Consider the following 21,059-nt stretch of genomic DNA (forward strand, 5'->3'; position numbering starts at 1 on the left):
ATGCAGATGACACCACCCTTATGGCAGAAAGTGAAGAGGCACTAAAAAGCCTCTTGATGAAAGTAAAAGAGGAGAGTGAAAAAGTTGGCTTACAGCTCAACATTCAGAAAACTAAGGTCATGGCATCTGGTCCCATCACTTCAGGGGAAATAGATGGGGAAACAGTGGAAACAGTAGCTGACTTTATCTTGGGGGACTCCAAAATCACTGTAGATGGTGACTGCAGCCATGAAATTAAAAGACACTCCTTGGAAGGAAAGTTATGGCCAACCTAGACAGCATATTAAAAAGCAGAGACATTACTTTGTCAACAAAGGTCCATCTAGTCAAGGCTATGGTTTTTCCAGTAGTCATGTATGGATGTGAGAGTTGGACTATAAAGAAAGCTGAGCACCAAAGAATTGATGCTTTTGAACTGTGGTGTTGGAGAAGACTCTTGAGAGTCCCTTGGACTGCAAGGAGATCCAACCAGTCCATCCTAAAGGAGATCAGTCCTGGGTGTTCACTGGAAGGATTGATGTTGAAGCTGAAAACTCCAATACTTTGGTCACCTGATGCAAAGAACTGACTCATTGATGCTGGGAGGGATTGAGGGCAGGAGGAGAAGGGGACGACAGAGGATGAGATGGTTGGATGGCATCACCAACTCAATGGACATGGGTTTGGGTAGACTCCGGGAGTTGGTGATGGATAGGGAGGTGTGGCGTGCTGCAGTTCCTGAGGTCACAAAGAGTCGGACACGTCTGAGCAACTGAACTGAACTGATCTGTCTCAGAAATTGAGCATTTTGTAATTATAGTGAGTAGTCAGGGAAGGCCTAAGTAAAGAAAAAGTTCAAGTCTGAAAGGTCCAACAGAAGTCGCCATCAAATTAGTCAGCAAACAACTTGCTTTTAAGAAGTACTCAATGTAAATGATTCCCTCTGCCCGGGATGCTTCTATAATGATCTTACATTAAGTCAAGGCCCAGGTCAAATGAACACAATGATAAAGCATCCTATCCAATAGTGAGAGGAAGCCTAAAAATATCACTGCCCCCTCTTCCAAACCATACCTAGACTCTTCCTCTAAGGCCCCTTGCTGGAATCCAAGTAGAAAAGTACAAGTGGAACCACTACAACCATGTGTGGGTCTCATGGTACAAAATGCAAGCCAACATTGAATGCAATCCAGTCAGATTTCGGTTGTGTTCTCTTCATTTTCCCATGTCAAGATTCAGGCAAACTTGAGTCCAGGTACTCGTTCTGCCACCAAACAGGTCACTGGGCCCTGTGCTGAGAATATGGTAATGAGATAAAGGAAGAGCAAATCAGCTTCAGATAAAGGACAGAGCAAATCTCAGTCACTTCAGTCATGTCCATCTCTTTGAAACCCTATGAACTGTAGCTTGCCAGGCTCTTCTGTCCATGGGATTCTCCAGGCAAAAATGCCAGCATGGGTTGTCATGCCTTCCTCCAGGGGATCTTCCCAACGCGGGGATTGAACCCATGTCTGTTACATTTCCTGCATTGGCAGGCAGCTTCTTTACCACTAGCCCCACCTGGGATGCCAGTCTTGTATGAATTCTGGCCAATTAGCAATAACTGCCGAATGCACTGTCCAGAAAGGATTCTGAGACTGAGTTCCAGCTCAGTGGGAAGATATGCTGAGATCAATTAGCAATGTCTGCATCACTCGGTGAGAGGGCATAGCTGCACACTTGCCACCTACCTGCTGTCTTTCTGGAGGGCCTTTGGTATCGCTGCTCCTGTAGTCCAGGCCCAAGTGGTATGGTTCCCAAATGTCATTAATGCTCAGCGGTGCGACAGCTCTGGCCCAGGTCACAAATGAAAGGGAGAAATTCCAGTTCCCTCCCCTCTCCAAGCCCTGGGTTTATCTCTGCTTGGTGAAAAGGTTCTTGAAGGCATTGTTGTAGTTCTTGTTAAAAGCTGTGTAAATCAGGGGATTGAAGAAAGAGTTGGAGTAGCCAAGCCACAGGAACACACTTTTCCAGATGGGGGGCAGGCTGCAGGCACAGAGGGGGCCAATGAGCTCGGCCAGGAAGAAGGGGATCCAGCACAGCACGAACACGCCAATGAGGATGCCCACCATCACGGCTGCCCGCTTCTCCTTCTGCTCCCGCCATGAGGCTCCGCTCGTCTGGAAGGCCACCGTGGGGCGGCGGGCCGTGAACACCATCTCAGCCTCCTGAGGGTCCTCCTTTACCTGCGAACAGAGGAAATGCATAACTCAAAGATAAAATGCATAACGTTGGGCAGTACAGTGACATACAATACACCCAACCTTGGCCAGCCCCTCCCCTCCAGCCCCATACAAGATGCCCTGATGCCATCATCATCGCATATGTGTGCTCAGTCGTGTAGTACTCTTTGTGACCCTACAGGCAGGACTGTAGACCGCCAGGCTCCTCTGTTCATGGAATTTTCCAGGCAAGAACACTGGAGTGGGTTGCCATTTCTTCCCCCAGGGGATCTTCCTGACCCAGGGATCAAATGGGCATCTCCTGTGCCTCCTGCATTGCAGGTATATTCTTAACTCCTGAGCCATCAGGGAAGCCCAACTGATGCCATAATCCACCCCCAAAGATTAATGCCAGGTAAGAAAGTTCTTGAAACTGTAGGTTAAAATATGTCCTGAAGGTTCTTCAGAGACTGAGAGTGGTGGTGGTCCCCACAATGTCAGATATTAGAATAAATAATTCTTTACCATCTGAGCCACCAGGGAATTCCAATCAAATAATAATATGATCTACAAAGGGGGACAGGGGGAGGCACTTAAGAACACGCGCCTTGGTGTCAGACCCTGGCTTGAGCTCCAGCCCCACTGGCCAAGCCATTTCCTGTATATGAAGCTAGGTGACCAAGCCCCCTCCCCGCCATAAGGCGATTGTGAATGAGCACTGGGAATGTGTGTGTGCGCCCAGCACAACCCCCTGCCACAGGCACTCACAACTCAGTACTCATGGAGGGGGGTGGGGCTGGGACCCGGACCCTGAATGGAACAGACCCAGGCCTGCCCCTCACAAAGCTCACAGCCAGAGAGGCAGGCCGCCTGTAAACATCAATATTGCAAGAAATTAAATGATTACTGTGTTAAGTGAATTAGGAGATGATTTTAAATTAGCAGATAATTTTGTATTGCCTAGCTTAAAATAAACAAAGTGTAAGTGACTTTGTGGTGATAATTAGCTGCCACTTAAGGAGCCTCTGGCTGCACTCCACCCTCTCACCCCCGGCCTTTGGTCACTTCCCATCTACCTCTTGAGTCTCAGCTTAAAGGCCACCAGCCTCAGAGCAGCCCTGTTGCCCCTTTAAACTCAATCACGTATCTCTGTGATCTGGTACCATGTTCCCCTCCTTTGTAGCCATGTGTGTGATCATGGTGTTACACGTGGTGTCCCTCTGGCCCAAGCTGAAGCACAGCAGGCTGGGTTTTCCTTGTACAGCACCTGCCTGGCAGCACCACCTGACACCCAGTCAGTGCCTAGGAAACAGTTGCCACGTTGACTGATCATTTCAACCACATGTTCCTCACCTGAATGTCTCTTCCTTTCCAGAATGCTGCCAGTCATGATGCTGGAGAAAACACAGAGGCAAGGGGCTCCCAGGCAAGGACTGCAGCTAGTTTCTCTCGCAGACACAACTGGCAGCAGCCATCAGGAGAGCCACCCGACTTCGAGGCTCCAAGGGAAGAGGCCGAGTTCCTCTCACCTGGAGAGGATGGAGCTTAGAAGGCACCCAGGTGGTCTGATCTGTGCAAACCTGGGGCTCCTCACTCTAAGATCTACCCTCAAATTCTCCGTCTCTGCTACCTCCTCCCAACACTCATCTCTATTTATTTGGAAAATCAGTAAGTCATCCTGAAACAGATCATGGTGATATGGACAAAATTGAGTCCTTTCTTTTCTGAGTGTAAACCCAGCCTCTTCCCGCCTGCCACTCAGAGAGACAGAAGGAAAAGGCAGGTGACTCCAGGACAGACCAGCCAGCCCTTCACTCCTCCCTACCCCTCTGCCCCTTACAAAGTCCTGGCTCTGCAAACACGCACCCTGTGCAGACCAGCGGGCACCCCCTCTTTAATGAGCCATCCCAAGGTTTCTGGTGCCCCTGAGGCAGGTGGGAGCTGAAGCTCATCCGTCCCCTTTAGAAGAGGTGACACTGACCAGTTCTCACAGGAAGGATGACCATCACCCACTAATGGAAGTCTGAGGGGAACGTGACATCCTGAAATCACCTACAAGTACTAGCGGTCTACTGTGCTCAGGAAGCAATATCATCAGGGCATGAGGGGCAGCGGTAGGTGGTTTGTCTGTCTTCCTCCCATTCAGCTGATTAATGGGCACTTTTGAAAAGATTTCTCTGCCGACCGCAATGACCTCCCAGGCACTTGAATTCCTTCCTCGCTTAACACAATTCCAAATCCTTGTCATGCTACAAAAGAAACACATGGGGTCAATTCAGTTCAAAGGGATCCTGGGGGAAGAGAAACAGAAAAGGCGAATCCACTAATTAACTAGGTTTAGAGCACCTCAGCCTCCACCACTGCAGCATTCAGCAGAGTCCCCCTCTGCTCCACCTGAGCCTGCTGCACCCTGTGCAGAGGGACAGGACAGACATGGAATCTTTCCAGAACAGCCTCAAAGTCAACAAGTCAATGAGGTCAGACCCTGGTTTGCTAGAAGATTGACAAGCATGGCTTTTCTCATCTGAAGAAACAGAAAACCAAAAGACACAAAGAACAATTCCAGAAAAGCCACTGTAAAACAGACACTTGTAATGAATAACTCTGATTCGCCCTCATGCCTTTATCGAGCCCATCTTTGCATGAAATGTTCCTTTGGTATCTCTGATTTTCTTGAAGAGATCCCTAGTCTTTCCCATTCTGTTGTTTTCCTCTATTTCTTTGCACTGATCTCTGAAGAAGGCTTTCTTATCTCTTCTTGCTATTCTTTGCAACTCTGCATTCAGATGTTTATATCTTTCCTTTTCTCCTATGCTGTTCGCTTCACTTCTTTTCACAGCTATTTGTAAGGCCTCCCCAGACAGCCATTTTGCTTTTTTGCATTTCTTTTCCATGGGGATGGTCTTGACCCTGTCTCCTGTACAATGTCACGAACCTCATTCCATAGTTCATCAGGCACTCTATCTATCAGATCTAGGCCCTTAAATCTATTTCTCACTTCCACTGTATAATCATAAGGGATTTGATTTAGGTCATACCCGAATGGTCTAGTGGTTTTCCCTGCTTTCTTCAATTTAAGTCTGAATTTGGCAATAAGGAGTTCATGGTCTGAGCCACAGTCAGCTCCTGGTCTTGTTTTTGCTGACTGTATAGAGCCTTTCCATCTTTGGCTGCAAAGAATATAATCAATCTGATTTCAGTGTTGACCATCTGGTGATGTCCATGTGTAGAGTCTTCTCTTGTGTTGTTGGAAGAGGGTGTTTGTTATGACAAGTGCATTTACCTGGCAAAACTCTATTAGTCTTTGCCCTGTTTCATTCCGTATTCCAAGGCCAAAATTGCCTGTTACTCCAGGTGTTTCTTGACTTCCTACTTTTGCATTCCAGTCCCCTATAATGAAAAGGACATCTTTTTTGGGTGTTAGTTCTAAAAGGTCTTGTAGGTCTTCATAGAACCGTTCAACTTCAGCTTCTTCAGCGTTACTGATTGGGGCATAGACTTGGATTACTGTGATATTGAATGGTTTGCCTTGGAAACGAACAGAGATCATTGTGTCGTTTTTGAGATTGCATCCAAGTACTGCATTTCAGACTCTTTTGTTGACCATGATGGCCACTCCATTTCTTCTGAGGGATTCCTGCCTGCAGTAGTAGATATAATGGTCATCTGAGTTAAATTCACCCATTCCAGTCCATTTCAGTTCGCTGATTCCTAGAATGTCGACATTCACTCTTACCATCTCTTGTTTGACAACTTCCAATTTGCCTTGATTCATGGACCTGACATTCCAGATTCCTGTGCAATATTGCTCTTTATAGCATCAGACCTTGCTTCTATCACCAGTCACATCCACAGCTGGGTATTCTTTTTGCTTTGGCTCCATCCCTTCATTCTTTCTGGAGTTATTTCTCCACTGATCTCCAGTAGCATATTGGGCCCCTACTGACCTGGGGAGTTTCTCTTTCAGTATCCTATCATTTTTCCTTTTCATACTGTTCATGGGGTTCTCAAGGCAGGAATACTGAAGTGGTTTGCCTTTCCCTTCTCCAGTGGACCACATTCTGTCAGATCTCTCCACCATGACCCGCCCGTCTTGGGTTGCCCCACAGGCATGGCTTAGTTTCATTGAGTTAGACAAGGCTGTGGTCCTAGTGTGATTAGATTGACCAGTTTTCTGTGAGTATGGTTTCAGTATGTTTGGCCTCTGATGCCCTCTTGCAACACCTACTGTCTTACGACCCAGATAATCACGATGGTGGGATCACTGACGTAGAGCCAGACATCCTGGAATGTGAAGTCAAGTGGGCCTTAGAAAGCATCACTACGAACAAAGCTAGTGGAGGTGATGGAATTCCAGCTGAGCTATTCCAAATCCTGAAAGATGATGCTGGGAAAGTGCTGCACTCAATATGCCAGCAAATTTGGAAAACTCAGCAGTGGCCACAGGACTGGAAAAGGTCAGTTTTCATTCCAATCCCAAAGAAAGGCAATGCCAAAGAATGCTCAAACTACCGCACAATTGCACTCATCTCACATGCTAGTAAAGTAATGCTCAAAATTGTCCAAGCCAGGCTTCAGCAATATGTGAACCATGAACTTCCTGATGTTCAAGCTGGTTTTAGAAAAGGCAGAGGAACCAGAGATCAAATTGCCAACATCTGCTGGATCATGGAAAAAGCAAGAGAGTTCCAGAAAAACATCTATTTTTGCTTTCTTGACTATGCCAAAGCCTTTGACTGTGTGGATCACAATAAACTGTGGAAAATTCTGAAAGAGATGGGAATACCAGACCATCTGACCTGCTTCTTGAGAAATTTGTATGCAGGTCAGGAAGCAATAGCTAGAACTGGACATGGAAAAACAGACTGGTTCCAAATAGGAAAAGGAGTTTGTCAAGGCTGTATATTGTCACCCTGTTTATTTAACTTATATGCAGAGTACATCATGAGAAACGCTGGACTGGAAGAAACACAAGCTGGAATCAAGATTGCTGGGAGAAATATCAATAACCTCAGATATGCAGATGACACCACCCTTATGGCAGAAAGTGAAGAGGAACTCAAAAGCCTCTTGATGAAGGTGAAAGTGGAGAGTGAAAAAGGTGGCTTAAAGCTCAACATTCAGGAAACGAAGATCATGGCATCCGGTCCCATCACTTCATGGGAAATAGATGGGGAAACAGTGGAAACAGTGTCAGACTTTATTTTTCTGGGCTCCAAAATCACTACAGATGGTGACTGCAGCCATGAAATTAAAAGACGCTTACTCCTTGGAAGGAAAGTTATGACCAACCTAGATAGCATATTCAAAAGCAGAGACATTACTTGGCCAACAAAGGTTCGTCTAGTCAAGGCTATGGTTTTTCCTGTGGTCAAGTATGGATGTGAGAGTTGGACTGTGAAGAAGGCTGAGCGCTGAAGAATTGATGCTTTTGAACTGTGGTGTTGGAGAAGACTTTTGAGAGTCCCTTGGACTGCAAGGAGATCCAACCAGTCCATTCTGAAGGAGATCAGCCCTGGGATTTCTTTGGAAGGAATGATGCTAAAGCTGAAACTCCAGTACTTTGGCCACCTCATGCGAAGAGTTGACTCATTGGAAAAGACTCTGATGCTGGGAGGGATTGGGGGCAGGAGGAGAAGGGGACGACAGAGGATGAGATGGCTGGATGGCATCACTGACTCGATGGACGTGAGTCTCAGTGAACTCCGGGAGTTTGTGATGGACAGGGAGGCCTGGCGTGCTGCAGTTCATGGGGTCGCAAAGAGTTGGACATGACTCAGCGACTGATCTGATCTGCCCTCATGCCAAACCTTCAGGCAATTATCTCCATTTGACAGCTGAGAAAACACAGAACCTATTTTTAGGATCACATTTATGCTTGGGATGCCTTCAGAATGAATGATTCCGGCTTCCTGGGAAATGTCTAGGTGCTCTAGCAGTCAGCTCTGGGGCCAGCCCTGAGCTTCTCCATCTTTCCTCTTTGGTTGGATGTCTCCTTAGCCTCTTTGCCCTGACAATGCTCTCTAGCAGTTGGACACTCAGTCATGTCCAACTTTTTATGATCCTATGAACTGTAGCCCTGACAGGCTCCTCTGTCCATGGAATTCTCCAGGCAAGAGTTCTGGAGTGGGTTGCCATTTCCTTCTCCAGGGCATCTTCCTGACCCAAGCATTGAACCCCAGATCTCCCGCAATGCAGGCACATTCTTTACTGTCTGAGCCACCAGGGAAGCCCTGACAATCCTCTCTACACCTATTATAAAACAGACCATTTCTGGCTTCAGAGGTCTCAGACTCCTAGAATCCACTAATCTGAAGGTAAAAATACTGACTGTTGAAGGCACACAACCAGTAGCACCTGCCACCTTCTGTCCTGCTGCAAAAGGACAGGTGCTTTGAGTACACATAAGTGTGGAGATATCAGATGCTACGAGCAAGGTCACATGAGCAGGGTAAAGCAGAACCAAGGTGCCTGCCCATCTGTCCGGCTCCAGGCCTCTTTGGCTTCTCTCTGCCACTGTGAGACATGACCTAAAAGATGAGTTCACCTAAACATCTCCATAGAATCTGAGGCTTTTCCATCTAAAATTAATTAAGGACCAAATCAGCCCGACAATATATGCTGACATTTATTAATCATCTACTGGGGCTTCCCTGGTGGCTCAGACAGTAAAGAATCTGCCTGCAATGCAGGAGACCTGGGTTCAGTCCCTGGGTCAAGAAGATCTGGAGAACGGAATGGCAACCCACTCCAGTATTCTTGCCTGGAGAATCCCATGGACAGAAAAGCCTGGCAGGTTACAGTCCCAGGCATCACGAAGAGTTGGACGTGACTGAGCAACTAACACTAGAGTAGACTAGTGCATATGGAGTACGTACTGGAATTTTCCATGAAGTCCCAATTTCAAATATCCTGTCCCACTATTCTCATAAGCACTCTGATACCAAGACATGGATTCTGAATCTTCATTCTGATTGTGAATATTGTGTCACAATCAACACTCCAGGAGGGCAGGGACATGAGTGTCCTGTCCACTGAAGTGTTCCCGGCACCTAGTGTAATGTATGGTCTATAGTAAAATCTCAACAAACACTAAATAAATAGTTATTTGGGGGAGACAAGTCTCCTTAAGTCTCTTGTGTTTCTACACATTTGCCAGCAAAGGCACTGACAGCTCTTGTTTCTGACCAGCCTGTCAAGGATGTCTGTATAACAAACAGCCTTGGAAGAGTGAGAGAGTATCTCCCGGTAGAAAAGAAGACAGATTTACTTGCAACCCATTATTAAAGATTCAGGTTTCTGAAAAGCAAAGGGCAGGTTTATATATTGTTCAGTCCTGGACAATACAGACTTGAGTTCCCTAATCTGGGAGTTTCCCTACTATTTGTGATGCAAATCCAGCTGGCCCACTCCATGTCAGTCGCATGGGACTTGGAAGGGAAGAGAACAAACGCACACATGAAATTCATGCTGCCTGTGTAACACGAGTAAGAACGTCCTTTGACTCTGACCCAGAAGTCTCGTGTCTTTTGTCAGTATCCAGTAAACTAGGGTAGGCTGACTTGTCAGCTTGCCAGCAGGGAAAAATCTCAGACTTTCAGAGTTCCTGACCGTTGTCTGCTACTTGGCCGTGTGGTTCCACACCCCACCTTACTCAGTTATAACAGTAGCCAGTCACTAAGGAATAAGGAAACCAAGGCTCAGAGCAAATTAGTGATTAGACAGGATTCCAATCTGAGCTCCCATTTTTACATTTCCAGCGATGAAGGTCTTTATCTGTCATGTATGGTGGGCTTCCTGGAGGATGACAGTGAGACAATAATACATGGCAGGATCTCAGAAATGTCAACTTTATGTCCCCTTTAAGTAAAAGGAATGTCCCTTCCCTCCCCTCTAATTAAAAAAAAAAATCCAGCTGCTTCAGAAAACACCCACAGACATTTGTAAACCGCCAATGTTTGGGGAAACAGTGGAAGCAGTGTCAGACTTTACTTTTGGGGGCTCCAAAATCACTGCAGATGGTGACTGCAGCCATGAAATTAAAAGACGCTTACTCCTTGGAAGGAAAGTTATGACCAACCTGGATAGAATATTCAAAGGCAGAGACATTACTTTGCCAACAAAGGTCCGTCTAGTCAAGGCTATGGTTTTTCCAGTAGTCATGTATGGATGTGAGAGTTGGACTGTGAAGAAGGCTGAGTGCCAAAGAATTGATGCTTTTGAACTGTGGTGTTGGAGAAGACTCTTGAGAGTCCCTTGAACTGCAAGGAGATCCAACCAGTCCATTCTGAAGGAGATCAGCCCTGGGATTTCTTTGGAAGGAATGATGCTAAAGCTGAAACTCCAGGACTTTGGCCACCTCATGCGAAGAGTTGACTCATTGGAAAAGACTCTGATGCTGGGAGGGATTGGGGGCAGGAGGAGAAGAGGACGACAGAGGATGAGATGGCTGGATGGCATCACTGACTGGATGGACGTGAGTCTGAGTGAACTCCGGGAGATGGTGATGGACAGGGAGGCCTGGCGTGCTGCGATTCATGGGGTCTCAAAGAGTCGGACACAACTGAGCGACTGAACTGAACTGAACTGAACTGAATGTTGTCAGATGAACACCCTGAGAAGAACTAGAAAAAGAAAAACGGCTCCTAATCACTTCTGAAACCAACTGGTCGGGGTGGTGACACACAGGTCAGGCATCCTGTACAGCGAGGCTCTTCATGAGGCTGGCGGTGGGGACACACTCCCTGGTGACTAATCAAGCCCTGAGACCTCTGGGAGAGGACAGAGGACATTGAGCGGCATCCAGTCTTGGCTGAACGCAATCCGGATTGTAACTGGAATTCCCCATTTCTATCCAGAACTCAAAGGGTCAGGAGATGGAGTACCCAGGGCACCATTCTCTCTGCCCATGCTGTACAGAGACAACCAAGCTCCAAGTTGTACTTCTCAAAGGCACCTTGAAGAGAAAACTAACCAAAATAGCCCCTCAAAGTAAACAGAAGCTGTCTAAAACTTGTCTAACAAACTACAACAGGAAGTTTTCTCAGCAGCTTCCCTTGTGCAAAAGAAACCAGAAAATAAAGATGTTTCCTTGTTTAAAAAAAAAAAAAACAGAGTAATAAAAGCAGAGCACTGCTGGGCTTGAAAAAAAATTACCTTTCCCTTGAGTGTAATTATATACACCACAAAGAACCGTTATGCTAAACTCGGGTATGATCATAACATAAAAGACAATCGCTACTATTATTATATTTGGAAAATATGAATTTGGTGGTGGGGGGTGCTTAATTACCCTGGGATGGCTAAGGACTCACTGGAGTTAGTACTGAGAAAGGGAAACTGTAATCAAGTGTGTTACTTAAAATTACACCACATTTGTTTCAGTTCTAATATCATCTGATCTAGTCATCCTCTTTTACGGGTGGAGGACAATGGAAGGTCCTCTGTTAAAGTTCTATCTTGAAGTCCCCAAACTCCCAGGCCAAAGAGTCTTGGCATAGAAGGAGGGTATAATGGAGAGTGGGAAAGTTTTGCCTTTTGCACAGGCATCCTCCAGCCTCAGTGTCCTGACATGGCTGCATAGGGGGCCATGGCTCCCCTGACAAACACTGCCATGCTGTGGAGAGTCCCAGTTCCTACTGCACTGTGGGTTCCATTCTTCTGAAGAGTGGGAGGGAGGCAAGACTGAGGATCACCCTCCAAATGGGCTTCAAGCAGTGCCGTAGGCACACTGGGCAAGCAGGCGCCTACAAGCCTTTCTGAGCAGCAAGTCCAAAGCTTTCTTTAATTTTCAAGGAATTCTGTGACCCATGAAAGGGTTAATAACCATGGAATTTGAATCTCATTCTTCTACCGAGAAACTCAATCTTCTCCAAGAACTACACGGATTTAAGAAGTAGCTTGTTGCAAGGTCACTGGGGAAGACACCTGATCCCTGCACCATCCCCCTTGTCTACATCCCCCTTCGTCTCCCCTGCACTTTCCCCAACAATCCAACCAGGGAAAAGAGAAATAGAAGCAGAGATAAAGAGGCAGAATGAGTGTAATGATGGAAGAGAACAAAGAAGAAGTTTATAGCGAGGGGAAAGCCAGGGATATTTCTAAAAAGTCTAGAGAAAATGCTCCTTTGTCCACGCAAGTAGTTCTGAAAACTCTCAGACAATTAGATATCAGTCTTAAAAGAATCAAATGATAAGCCAGATGTATTGTTACCATACAATTTGATGAACAAACTTCACTTTTCTAAAGTTAAAATAACCTTACAATTTGATGAATAAAATTTACTTTTCTAAGGTTAAAATAGTCTTGCATGCTGGCATAGGACTGGTTTGAGTCATATTTCTTTTAATAGATGGAATCAGAATGAGGGTGGTGATTTTCCACCATCCTCTTCCCAGAGCTTAGCTCTGACTGAACTCTGGTCCCACACGTGGCTAGGTCCACAAGACCAACAGCCCCTTAGTCTTTGGGGTGGAACAAATGACGAGTAAACATTGAAGATGTGACAAGAACATCAAGTGTTCTGTATAGTTTTTAGGTAACTTAGGGCTTATATGCTGTATGCTTACAACACAAATCTAATCTGAAGGATTAGTTTGGAGAGGCAAATATTTTGTAATATGACATTACCTAAAACTCAGGTCCAAGTCATTACAAACCCGATAGTTCAATATTACACATTTATTTTGACTTTTACAGGTTACAAAGTGTTTTTCCAAATATTGTCCATCTTTCAAGACCACTGTACTCTGGACAGAACACCTGTAAGACATTACTGTAGACTTCCCTGGTGATCCAGTGGTTAAGAATCTGACTGCTAAAGCAGGGGACACAAGTTCAACCCCTGGTCCAGGAAGATCCTACATGCTGCGGGACAACTAAGCCTGTGCGTCACAGTTGCTGAGCCCAAGCTCTGGAGTCTGCAAGTCACAACTACTGAAGCCTGTGTGTCCAAGAGCCTGTGATCCACAACAAGAAAAGCCACTTCAGTAAGACCGCACACCACGACTAGAGAGTAGCTCCCGCTTGCCACAACCAAGCGGCAAGAGAAAGACCTCGTGCAGCAATGAAGACCTAGCACAGATGAGAAAATAAAATAATTTAAGACTTTATTACATTTATAATTCTGTAATTGTAGTTTACTAACATGAATCCCCGGAGAGCAGAGACCACTTCTATGAAACCTCAGAGGCTACCATGTTGCCTGGTACACAGGCCAGTACAAGTCAAATAACCTTGAATACCATCTGCGTGGCCTTTTGTGGTGATTTTAAAATACATTCACAGGTTCATTCACTCATGTCCCAAAAGTGGAGCCTAATTCGCCTTCTCTTGAGGGTGGGGTGGAGTTAGTGACTCACTTCTAATGAATAGATTTTAAGGGAAGTGATGGAATGTAGCTTCTGAGACAGATCATAAAAGGCATTGCAGTTTTCCCCTTGCCTCACTCTCAGACTAGGGGAAGCCAGCTACCATGTTGGGGATGACACTCAAGCAGCCCTTTAGAGACCTCCCACTGACAGCCGTGTGAGCCACAGCTATAACCACAAAAGGCCTTGGACCAGACCACCCAGCTAAGTTGTTCCCAATGCCAGACCCACAGAAACTGAGTTCATACATGTTTGTTGTTTTAAGACACTAAAGATAGGAGTAATTGTTAAGAAATAAATAACTAATCCACCTATAATGGTGAGTAACAGCAGTAAGAGGTATAAAATAATAATTTATTATTTATAACTTATAAGTTAGTATAACTTATAAGAAAAATTGCAAAAAATAGTAATGAAAATAGTACAGTGGCCATCATTTAGGGTTTACTATTTTAGTTACTCCATATACACTGTTATCTCATCTACCCTTCATAAGAATGTTAAGAGGCAGATAGCAATATTTCTATTTTACCTACAGGGAAATGCAGATGGAGTTGAACTCACTTGGCTAGAGAGTTAATAAGTGGCACAAAAAGAATTGAAATCCAGGTCTCCTTGTTTCCAAATCCCAGGTTCTTAACCAATGTGCACGCTGTCTCCCAGCACATGTTTATTGATTGAGTGAATGAAAGAAGGTATCAACCAAGGCTGCATTATAACCTTCTTGAGCCTGAGGCATCCGTGCCTCTGTGGGCCATTCTTCCATTAAAAAATATTAAAATTATATTTTATGATCATATTATTATAAAGACTAATATAATCAAGGCTGAACTCATTATTACATATTCATTACTGTTATATTCACTTTCCCTCTAAAAGAAATTAAACAATTTCCATGGGCCCCTAAAAGTCTGGCGGCTCTCGGTGGTGTATCCACTATGCCTAATAAATAAGCATGCCCTGGTATCAGGCACAGCTATCAGACAAACAATTAAAACGAACAAAATGTTTGATGTTGCATTTTAAAAATCAAACAAACAATCTCTATTGACTTTGCTGTTTTCCTCTTCTAAGCAGTAAAGAGTATAGGATAGTAGGAAAGAATTATAACCCATGGGGGATGCATTAGGGACCGCAGAATATACTACATCATGGTGTCCCATCTATGAGATGGGAAAAAGGATGAGAGAAGCGGGTGGTGCCTCTGTATTCACTTGTGTTCAACTCTCCTACAAAGGCGTTCACAGTTTTGAGATCCTGCTCCCTATGGACGGGCTTCTGCAATGGCTCAGGAGGTATAGAATCCACCTGCCAATGCAGGAGACACAGGTTGGATCCCAGTGTCAGGAAGATCACCCGGAGAAGGAAATGGAGACCCACTCCAGTATTCTTGCCTGGAAAACCCTATGAACAGAGGAGCCTGGTAGGCTACAGCCCATGGGGTTGCAACGAGATGACACAATGAGTAACCTCAGAGCTATCTGAGAACCTGTCTTCCAGGATGCAGTTCTCAGAAAGTCTGCTAAAGAAAACAGAATTCTCAACTTTTAGGTTGTATTTTTTTTTCAGTTGACATCCCCATGACCAACCTTGACTGGGATACGACTGTCTCACTCCCATGAAGTAGATGCTTGTGACAGTGCTCAGAAATTAAATTCCTGGAGAAAGCACATCATAATGAAAAAGGGATGAAAAGAACAGTGATTTTATTGATAGATCCAGGACAGACTTTAGCTTCTCCACCCAGTAACAGTGAGGTCATGGATGAACTCACTTTATGGCACCTGAATTGGATCATCTGAACTGTGGTGCTGGAGAAGACTCTGGAGAGTCACTTGGACTACAAAGAAATCAAACCAGTCCATCCTAAAGGAAATCAATTCTGAATATTCACTGGAAGGACTGGTGCTGAAGCTGAAGCTCCAATACTTTGGCCACCTGATGTGAAGAGCCAACTCATTGGAAAAGATCCTGATGCTGGGAAAGATTGAGGGCAGGAGGAGAAGGGGATGACAGATCATCCTCTGTCACGGTTGGATGGCATCACAAACTCAATGGACATGAGTTTGAGCAAGCTCTGAGAGATAGTGAAGGACAGGGAAGCCTGGCATGCTATAGTCCATGGAGTCACAAAGAGTAATACTTGACTTAAAGACTGAACAACAACAAAAATGAGAGCTATGAGGCAAAGATGGTTAATGCTCACCAAAGAGCCATAAGTTCCCCTAGCCTTCACAGCCAGCATCTGGCCAATGGACTGTGAACAGAAGGGACTCTTCTGGGTAAGGCAGGTAGAAGCTGCTGTATTTCCAGGTCTCACTTCCTCTTCCACAGCAACCTCAGAAACCACATGTTCAAGACAGCATAACTTAAAGATGACAAGGGGCCTGGACCCACAAGCCTGGAGAAGAGCAGAGAGCAGGGGCAGGGCCACCGGACCCACACTGAACTTTGAGTGAGACTGGGTTAAACCATTAGTCTGGGGATTCTGTTACTCAGCGTATCTTAGCTTATCCTGACAAACAGACACTGTATGGCCAATGTGTCTGGAGCCTGAGGATTAAATAAGAGGAAGAAGGTAAAGGGTCACTGTGCCTGCAAGAGGGAACTCACTCAGTCAGCATTTCTTTCCATGTCTACTTTCAAAACTTGAGGCATGATTGCAGATCCCTCCCTGATCCTATTTTAGTGTTGGGAACCTAGTCACAGCATCCTGAAAAAGGTGAAGGGTGTGCACAACCTCATGACCAGAGGCCTTCTGCCTTCCTAAGTGCTCCCATCACCCACAGAAAGCAATAAAGACATTTTGCAGGACCTAAATTCAGCTCTACTCATTTCCCCTGGAATGCAGAGAAAAACAGGTTATACAGAGTGAAATGAGTCAGGAAGAGAAAAACAAATATCACATGTTAATGCATATATATGGAATCTAGAAAATGGTCCTAATGAACCTATTTGCAGGGCAAGAATAGCAACACAGATGTAGAGGATGGTCTTATGGACACAGGGGTGGAAGGAGAGGGTGGGATAAACTGAGAGAGTGGCACTGACATATATGCACTAGCATGTGTGAAACAGAGAGCTAGTGAGAAGCTGCTGTATAACACACGGAGCCCAGACGCGCCTCTGTGATGACCTAGAAGGGTGGGATGACCTAGAGGGGTGCAAAGGAGGCTCAAGAGAGAGGGGAAGTATATATACTTATGGCTGATTCATGTTGTTGTACAGCAGAAACCAACACATCATAAACCAACTATCCTCCAATTAAATTGTTTTATAAAGCAGGTGGGGGAAGGCACAGACAGAGTATTTCTGGCACATTAGAATTAATGTATTTCTGGCAGGTTAAAATTTCTGTTTGGGTGTGGTCAACAAGCTTGCAACTGTTGACTCTGCAACATTACCCAGGAGTTTGAGTGATGGCTTGCTGGAGCCTAAAGAAGCAGGATGTTCTGGAACCCATCTCATCTACAACCTCAGCATCATATGATTCAAGACTCTTAGCCATGACTTAGACCAATGTTGTGTCTTAGAGGAGAAAGCTTGCAGCCCAAAATGTGAAAGAAGCTCATTGCTGGCAGGTGGCTAAATCACCAGGCTGCCCTGCCTCCCAGAGAACTTTCCCCCTACAAGTGACCATCCTGATTGTCCAGGTCCCCCATCATCCAGGCACATCTGCTTTGTTATCAACTGCTTGAACAGGGTCTGTCAAAAATGAATACTAAACTCAGGCATGGCAAGCCTTTCTGGCATCCATTTCACCATGATTTCTCTGGGTGCACCCTGGATCGATGTAGCTAGTAAAAGTCTGCCCTGCCTTGGCAATCAGATAGAAAAAGGATAATCACCCCAGGCATTTCCAAGGGACCTTTCAAAGGATATCATTAATTCTGAATAAAGCTCTCCCCTAACAACACTTTCCAATTATAGACTTGACATTCCCCGTTTTATCCGACAAAACTCCTCTGCCATTTCATGAAGGGTGTCGGGGGCGGGAGATGCCTGCTTTTAAAAATACACACATTTGAATAACCTAAGCATCTGAGTTAACTTACAAAATTAAAACAAAGCTAACAAGAAAAAAACTTACCCTCTTTCTTTCCCTCCTCATGTCCCCTTCCCCTGGTCCATACATTGTATTAGGAAAGAGGCAATAATTCCTAAGCCCACACTCACCCAAAAGAAAAGTTCGAGGCTTCCAGGGTGAGGAGGGAGCTAGGATCTATTAGGGTCTGGCCAAAAGGCAGAGGGGCTTCCCAGGTGGCTCAGCAGTAAAGAATCTACCGCTGTGCAAGTTCGATCCCTGGGTTGGGACGATCCCCAGGAGGAGGAAAAGGCAGTCCACTCCAGTATTCTTGCCTGGAGAACCCCATGGACAGAGGAGCCTGGTGGGCTAGAGTCCATGGGGTCTCAAGAGTCTGACAGGAATTACAGACTAAAAAACAAACAAATAAGGCAGAAAGTCCCCATTCTAAAGACAGTGGAGAGAAGTTTTGCCAAATGCAGGTTCCTCCCTCTCATTCATTCATTCGTTTCCGGCGCCCATTGTAGATTGCCCGGCAACGCCCTGGCCCTGAGGGTCCCCTCGCTCCAGGCAGCACTGCGACCCTTCACCCCCGTTTGCCAGGCACTGTGCCAAGTGTCTGCATTCTTTATCTCACGTAAGCCAAGAGCCCTATTACGTCTAAAGAGGAGGAAACAACGCCCACAGAGATTAAGTAACTGCCCCAATGTCCTGTCACTGAAGGATACCACTGAGGTTGAGACAGTGAAAGAAAAGTGATACTTGGATTCATTTTTATCCTCCCTTTCCCCTTGGCAGGAAGCTGGCCAATAGAGTGAATAGTCTCGGGACTGCAGGGGTGAATGAGGGTGCAGTGGAGACAAAAATACGGGGCGAATGGTCACAGAAGGTTCAACGGCAGGACGAATTTCCAGCCTCCTGCGGTAACGCTTGGTCTAGCCGCGGCTAGGAAACTGGCGACTGACTCCCACGGATACAATAGCTCCAGGAGAAAAGCAACGGAGGGCACAGGGGATCCGCCGCGAGCTCAACGCTACCGAGCAACACTGCTCCTGCCGCCCCTCTCAGCCGCGTGGTGCCGCGGTGCCCGCTCCAGCTCCAGTCCTAGTGGGTAGGTGCTGGAACTCCTTCCCCCGCCCCGCCCCTCCCCGCGCACCATCTACTCATGAACCCTTCGTGTGCACGCCAGGCGCGAGTGCTGAGCTCCCCCGCGTGCGCTGCAGCAGAGCAGATGGCAAACTCCGCGTGCGCTCCGAGTGGCCAACCTGAAAAGCTTCCGCCAAGTATGCAAACTTGCACCTCCAGCTCTCCCTTTCGCCAGGCTTCCTCGTCCCTCAGCGACCCCTTTCCCAAATCCCCATTCCCCACCCGCGCCTCACCTGCACGGTGGAGGGCAAGGGCAGCACAGCCCTGCAGCGGCGACCGAAGCGAAACTTGGCCGCCTTATATATCTTCCAATAGACAAACAGCACCACGCCAAGCGGCAGATAGAAGGCGCCACAGGTGGAGAAGACGGCGTAGGAGGGTTCCTGGCTCACCTGGCAGCGCTGGAGTCGAGCGTCGTACGCCTCGCCCCAGCCGAAGAGCAGTGGTGCGAGGGCGATGAGAGCGGAGAGCGCCCAGGTGAGCGCGATCATGAGCATCGAGGCGCGGCGGCGGGTGCGCAGCGTGTACTGCAGGTGGCGCGTGATAGTCCAGTAGCGGTCCAGGGCTATGGCCGCCACGTTCCAAATGCTGGCGGTGCAGCACATCACGTCGAAGGAGATCCACACGTGGCATAGACTCCGGCCCAGCAGCCACCGTCGCCCCGCCGACAGCTCGCTCACCAGGCTCAGGGGCATTACCAGCGCTGCCACTAGCACGTCCGACACGGCCGTCGAGGCCACCAAGTTATGCGGCACACGGTGAAAGGCGCGGACCCGCAGGATGGTGACCAGAACCAGCAGGTTCCACAGGAACGTGGCCGCTATCAGCAGCACCAGCAGCGTCACTACCAGTACCGAGAAGACGGAGAAAGGCGGTTCTCGACCCGGCGGGGCCGCACCACCTGGGGTCGATCCGATGACCCCGCTAGGGTTTGGGCTACTGCTGAAGGCTTCGGGTCCCAGGCGAAGGGCGACGCCGGTGGAGGCCACAGAGAGGTTAGCTGCTTCCATAGCGCGCGGCATCCCGGTTCCCCCGCGGGGACGCAAGCGCGCCCTGGGCTCGGGGTGGACGCGGCGAGTGAGGGCGTGGAAGGGGGCCTTGCGTGATGGGGAGGGCAGAGAGGAGTCCAGTTCGCCCTACTCTGGTCCCTTATTGGGCCGCAGCTCCCCACCCCTCTGGCGCCTCGCCTTTGAGTCCTCCTGGGTCTCTTTTCCAGTGGAGAAAAAAGTGGGCCCCCTCAGGAGTCCAACTCCTCCACCTTAGTCCCTGAGCCATTCCCTCCTGCCTTGCCTCGCTGTTCCCAGGGGAGCGGGCTGTCATAGGGCTGGGAATCCGAGGGTATGGCGAGTGTCCGCGCGCAGAGTGGGTTTGGAGAGTGGCCAGCGACTCCGAGCCCGGCGGGAGTCTGAGCAGAGCTGCACCCGGGATGGGCGTGGGCGGCGTTGTCTGGAGAACCAGCCGACTGGAGCAGGGCCTTCAGGCTGTCCCGTGGGTCTCCCTCTCCCCTCTGCGCCGAGAGAACCCTAACGCGAGACTCCCCGAAGGTTCACAATCGCCTAGGAATTCCGCAGCCGGACCCCTGGGACTCGCCTGAGGTACAGTTTGACCTCTAGAAACAGAGGGACCCGCCCTCTACGGGACAGAGAGGTTCTGCTGTCTTCGATCTCCATCCTAAGTATCTGTGAATAGGAGACTCGGGTGTTAGGTACGTCAAGGAGGAAGCGCCTCGACCCGGCTCCATCCTGCCTGCGGCTTCCCTTACTACACTTCTGCCCCTCTGAGGATTCGTGCTGCCTTGAGAAGTTCTCTCTCTGGCTCTACAGAGAAAGAACTCGGCTTCTAAGCTTTTTGGCCGAGGCCCTGATGAGGGCGTGTCCACCACCTCCTCTCTGTCTCTAACCCAACCTTACTCGCTTTCCACCCCGCCCTCCCTTAGCAGTTGTCCAAGTTCCTGATCCTAGCGCACGTCTTCCAGTTCTTCATATCCAGGGTGAAGATGGAGTTATATTTTTTTGACCCCTGGACAAAGGTGGAAACCAATGAGAAATGAAATTCCCCTAACCCGCCCCGCCGCCCCCGTTTTCAGTCTCCTACATTTTAAAAAATAGTTCAATCATAATGCAATCAACTTAAAGCTGCCTTACAGCCTGTTCCTGGGAGTAGAATAGAAATGTAAAGAACATAGAGCCCAAACTGTCCCATCTCTTGTCAGAGCAGCTTGGTTTCTTATTAACCGTCAGCCACTGGTTTCTTATTAACACCTAGCCTCAGGCTGAGCAGGGTCCACAGAAGGGGCTCTCTGTGGAAAAATGCCCTAAGCTGCAGTGGGTGATGGGGGCT

General features: G+C 47.5%; 1 protein-coding gene across 1 annotated transcript; it reads right to left on the bottom strand.

Annotated features, from left to right (window-relative positions):
- Positions 1 to 1,126: 1,126 nt before the first annotated feature.
- On the bottom strand, positions 1,127 to 19,729 carry LOC102287774 (5-hydroxytryptamine receptor 5B). Its single transcript, XM_070380521.1, has 2 exons — positions 18,953 to 19,729; positions 1,127 to 2,204 (listed from the first exon to the last, which is right to left on the bottom strand). Exons 1-2 carry the CDS (start codon positions 19,727 to 19,729, stop codon positions 1,872 to 1,874), a joined length of 1,110 nt encoding a protein of 369 aa, XP_070236622.1. The 3' UTR covers positions 1,127 to 1,871.
- Between the last annotated feature and the right edge of the window lie 1,330 nt (positions 19,730 to 21,059).

Source organism: Bos mutus, chromosome 2 (genome assembly GCF_027580195.1).
Source record: "Bos mutus isolate GX-2022 chromosome 2, NWIPB_WYAK_1.1, whole genome shotgun sequence".
Classification (NCBI taxonomy): domain Eukaryota; kingdom Metazoa; phylum Chordata; class Mammalia; order Artiodactyla; family Bovidae; genus Bos; species Bos mutus.

Bases quoted from the DNA above. Each gene is read 5' to 3' on its own strand.
- LOC102287774 (XM_070380521.1), bottom strand. From the start codon at position 19,729: ATGGAAGCAGCTAACCTCTCTGTGGCCTCCACCGGCGTCGCCCTTCGC. The intron at 2,205-18,952 runs GTGAGGCGCGGG...CTCTGTTCGCAG, and splicing joins CCTTGCCCTCCACCGTGCAG to GTAAAGGAGGACCCTCAGGA.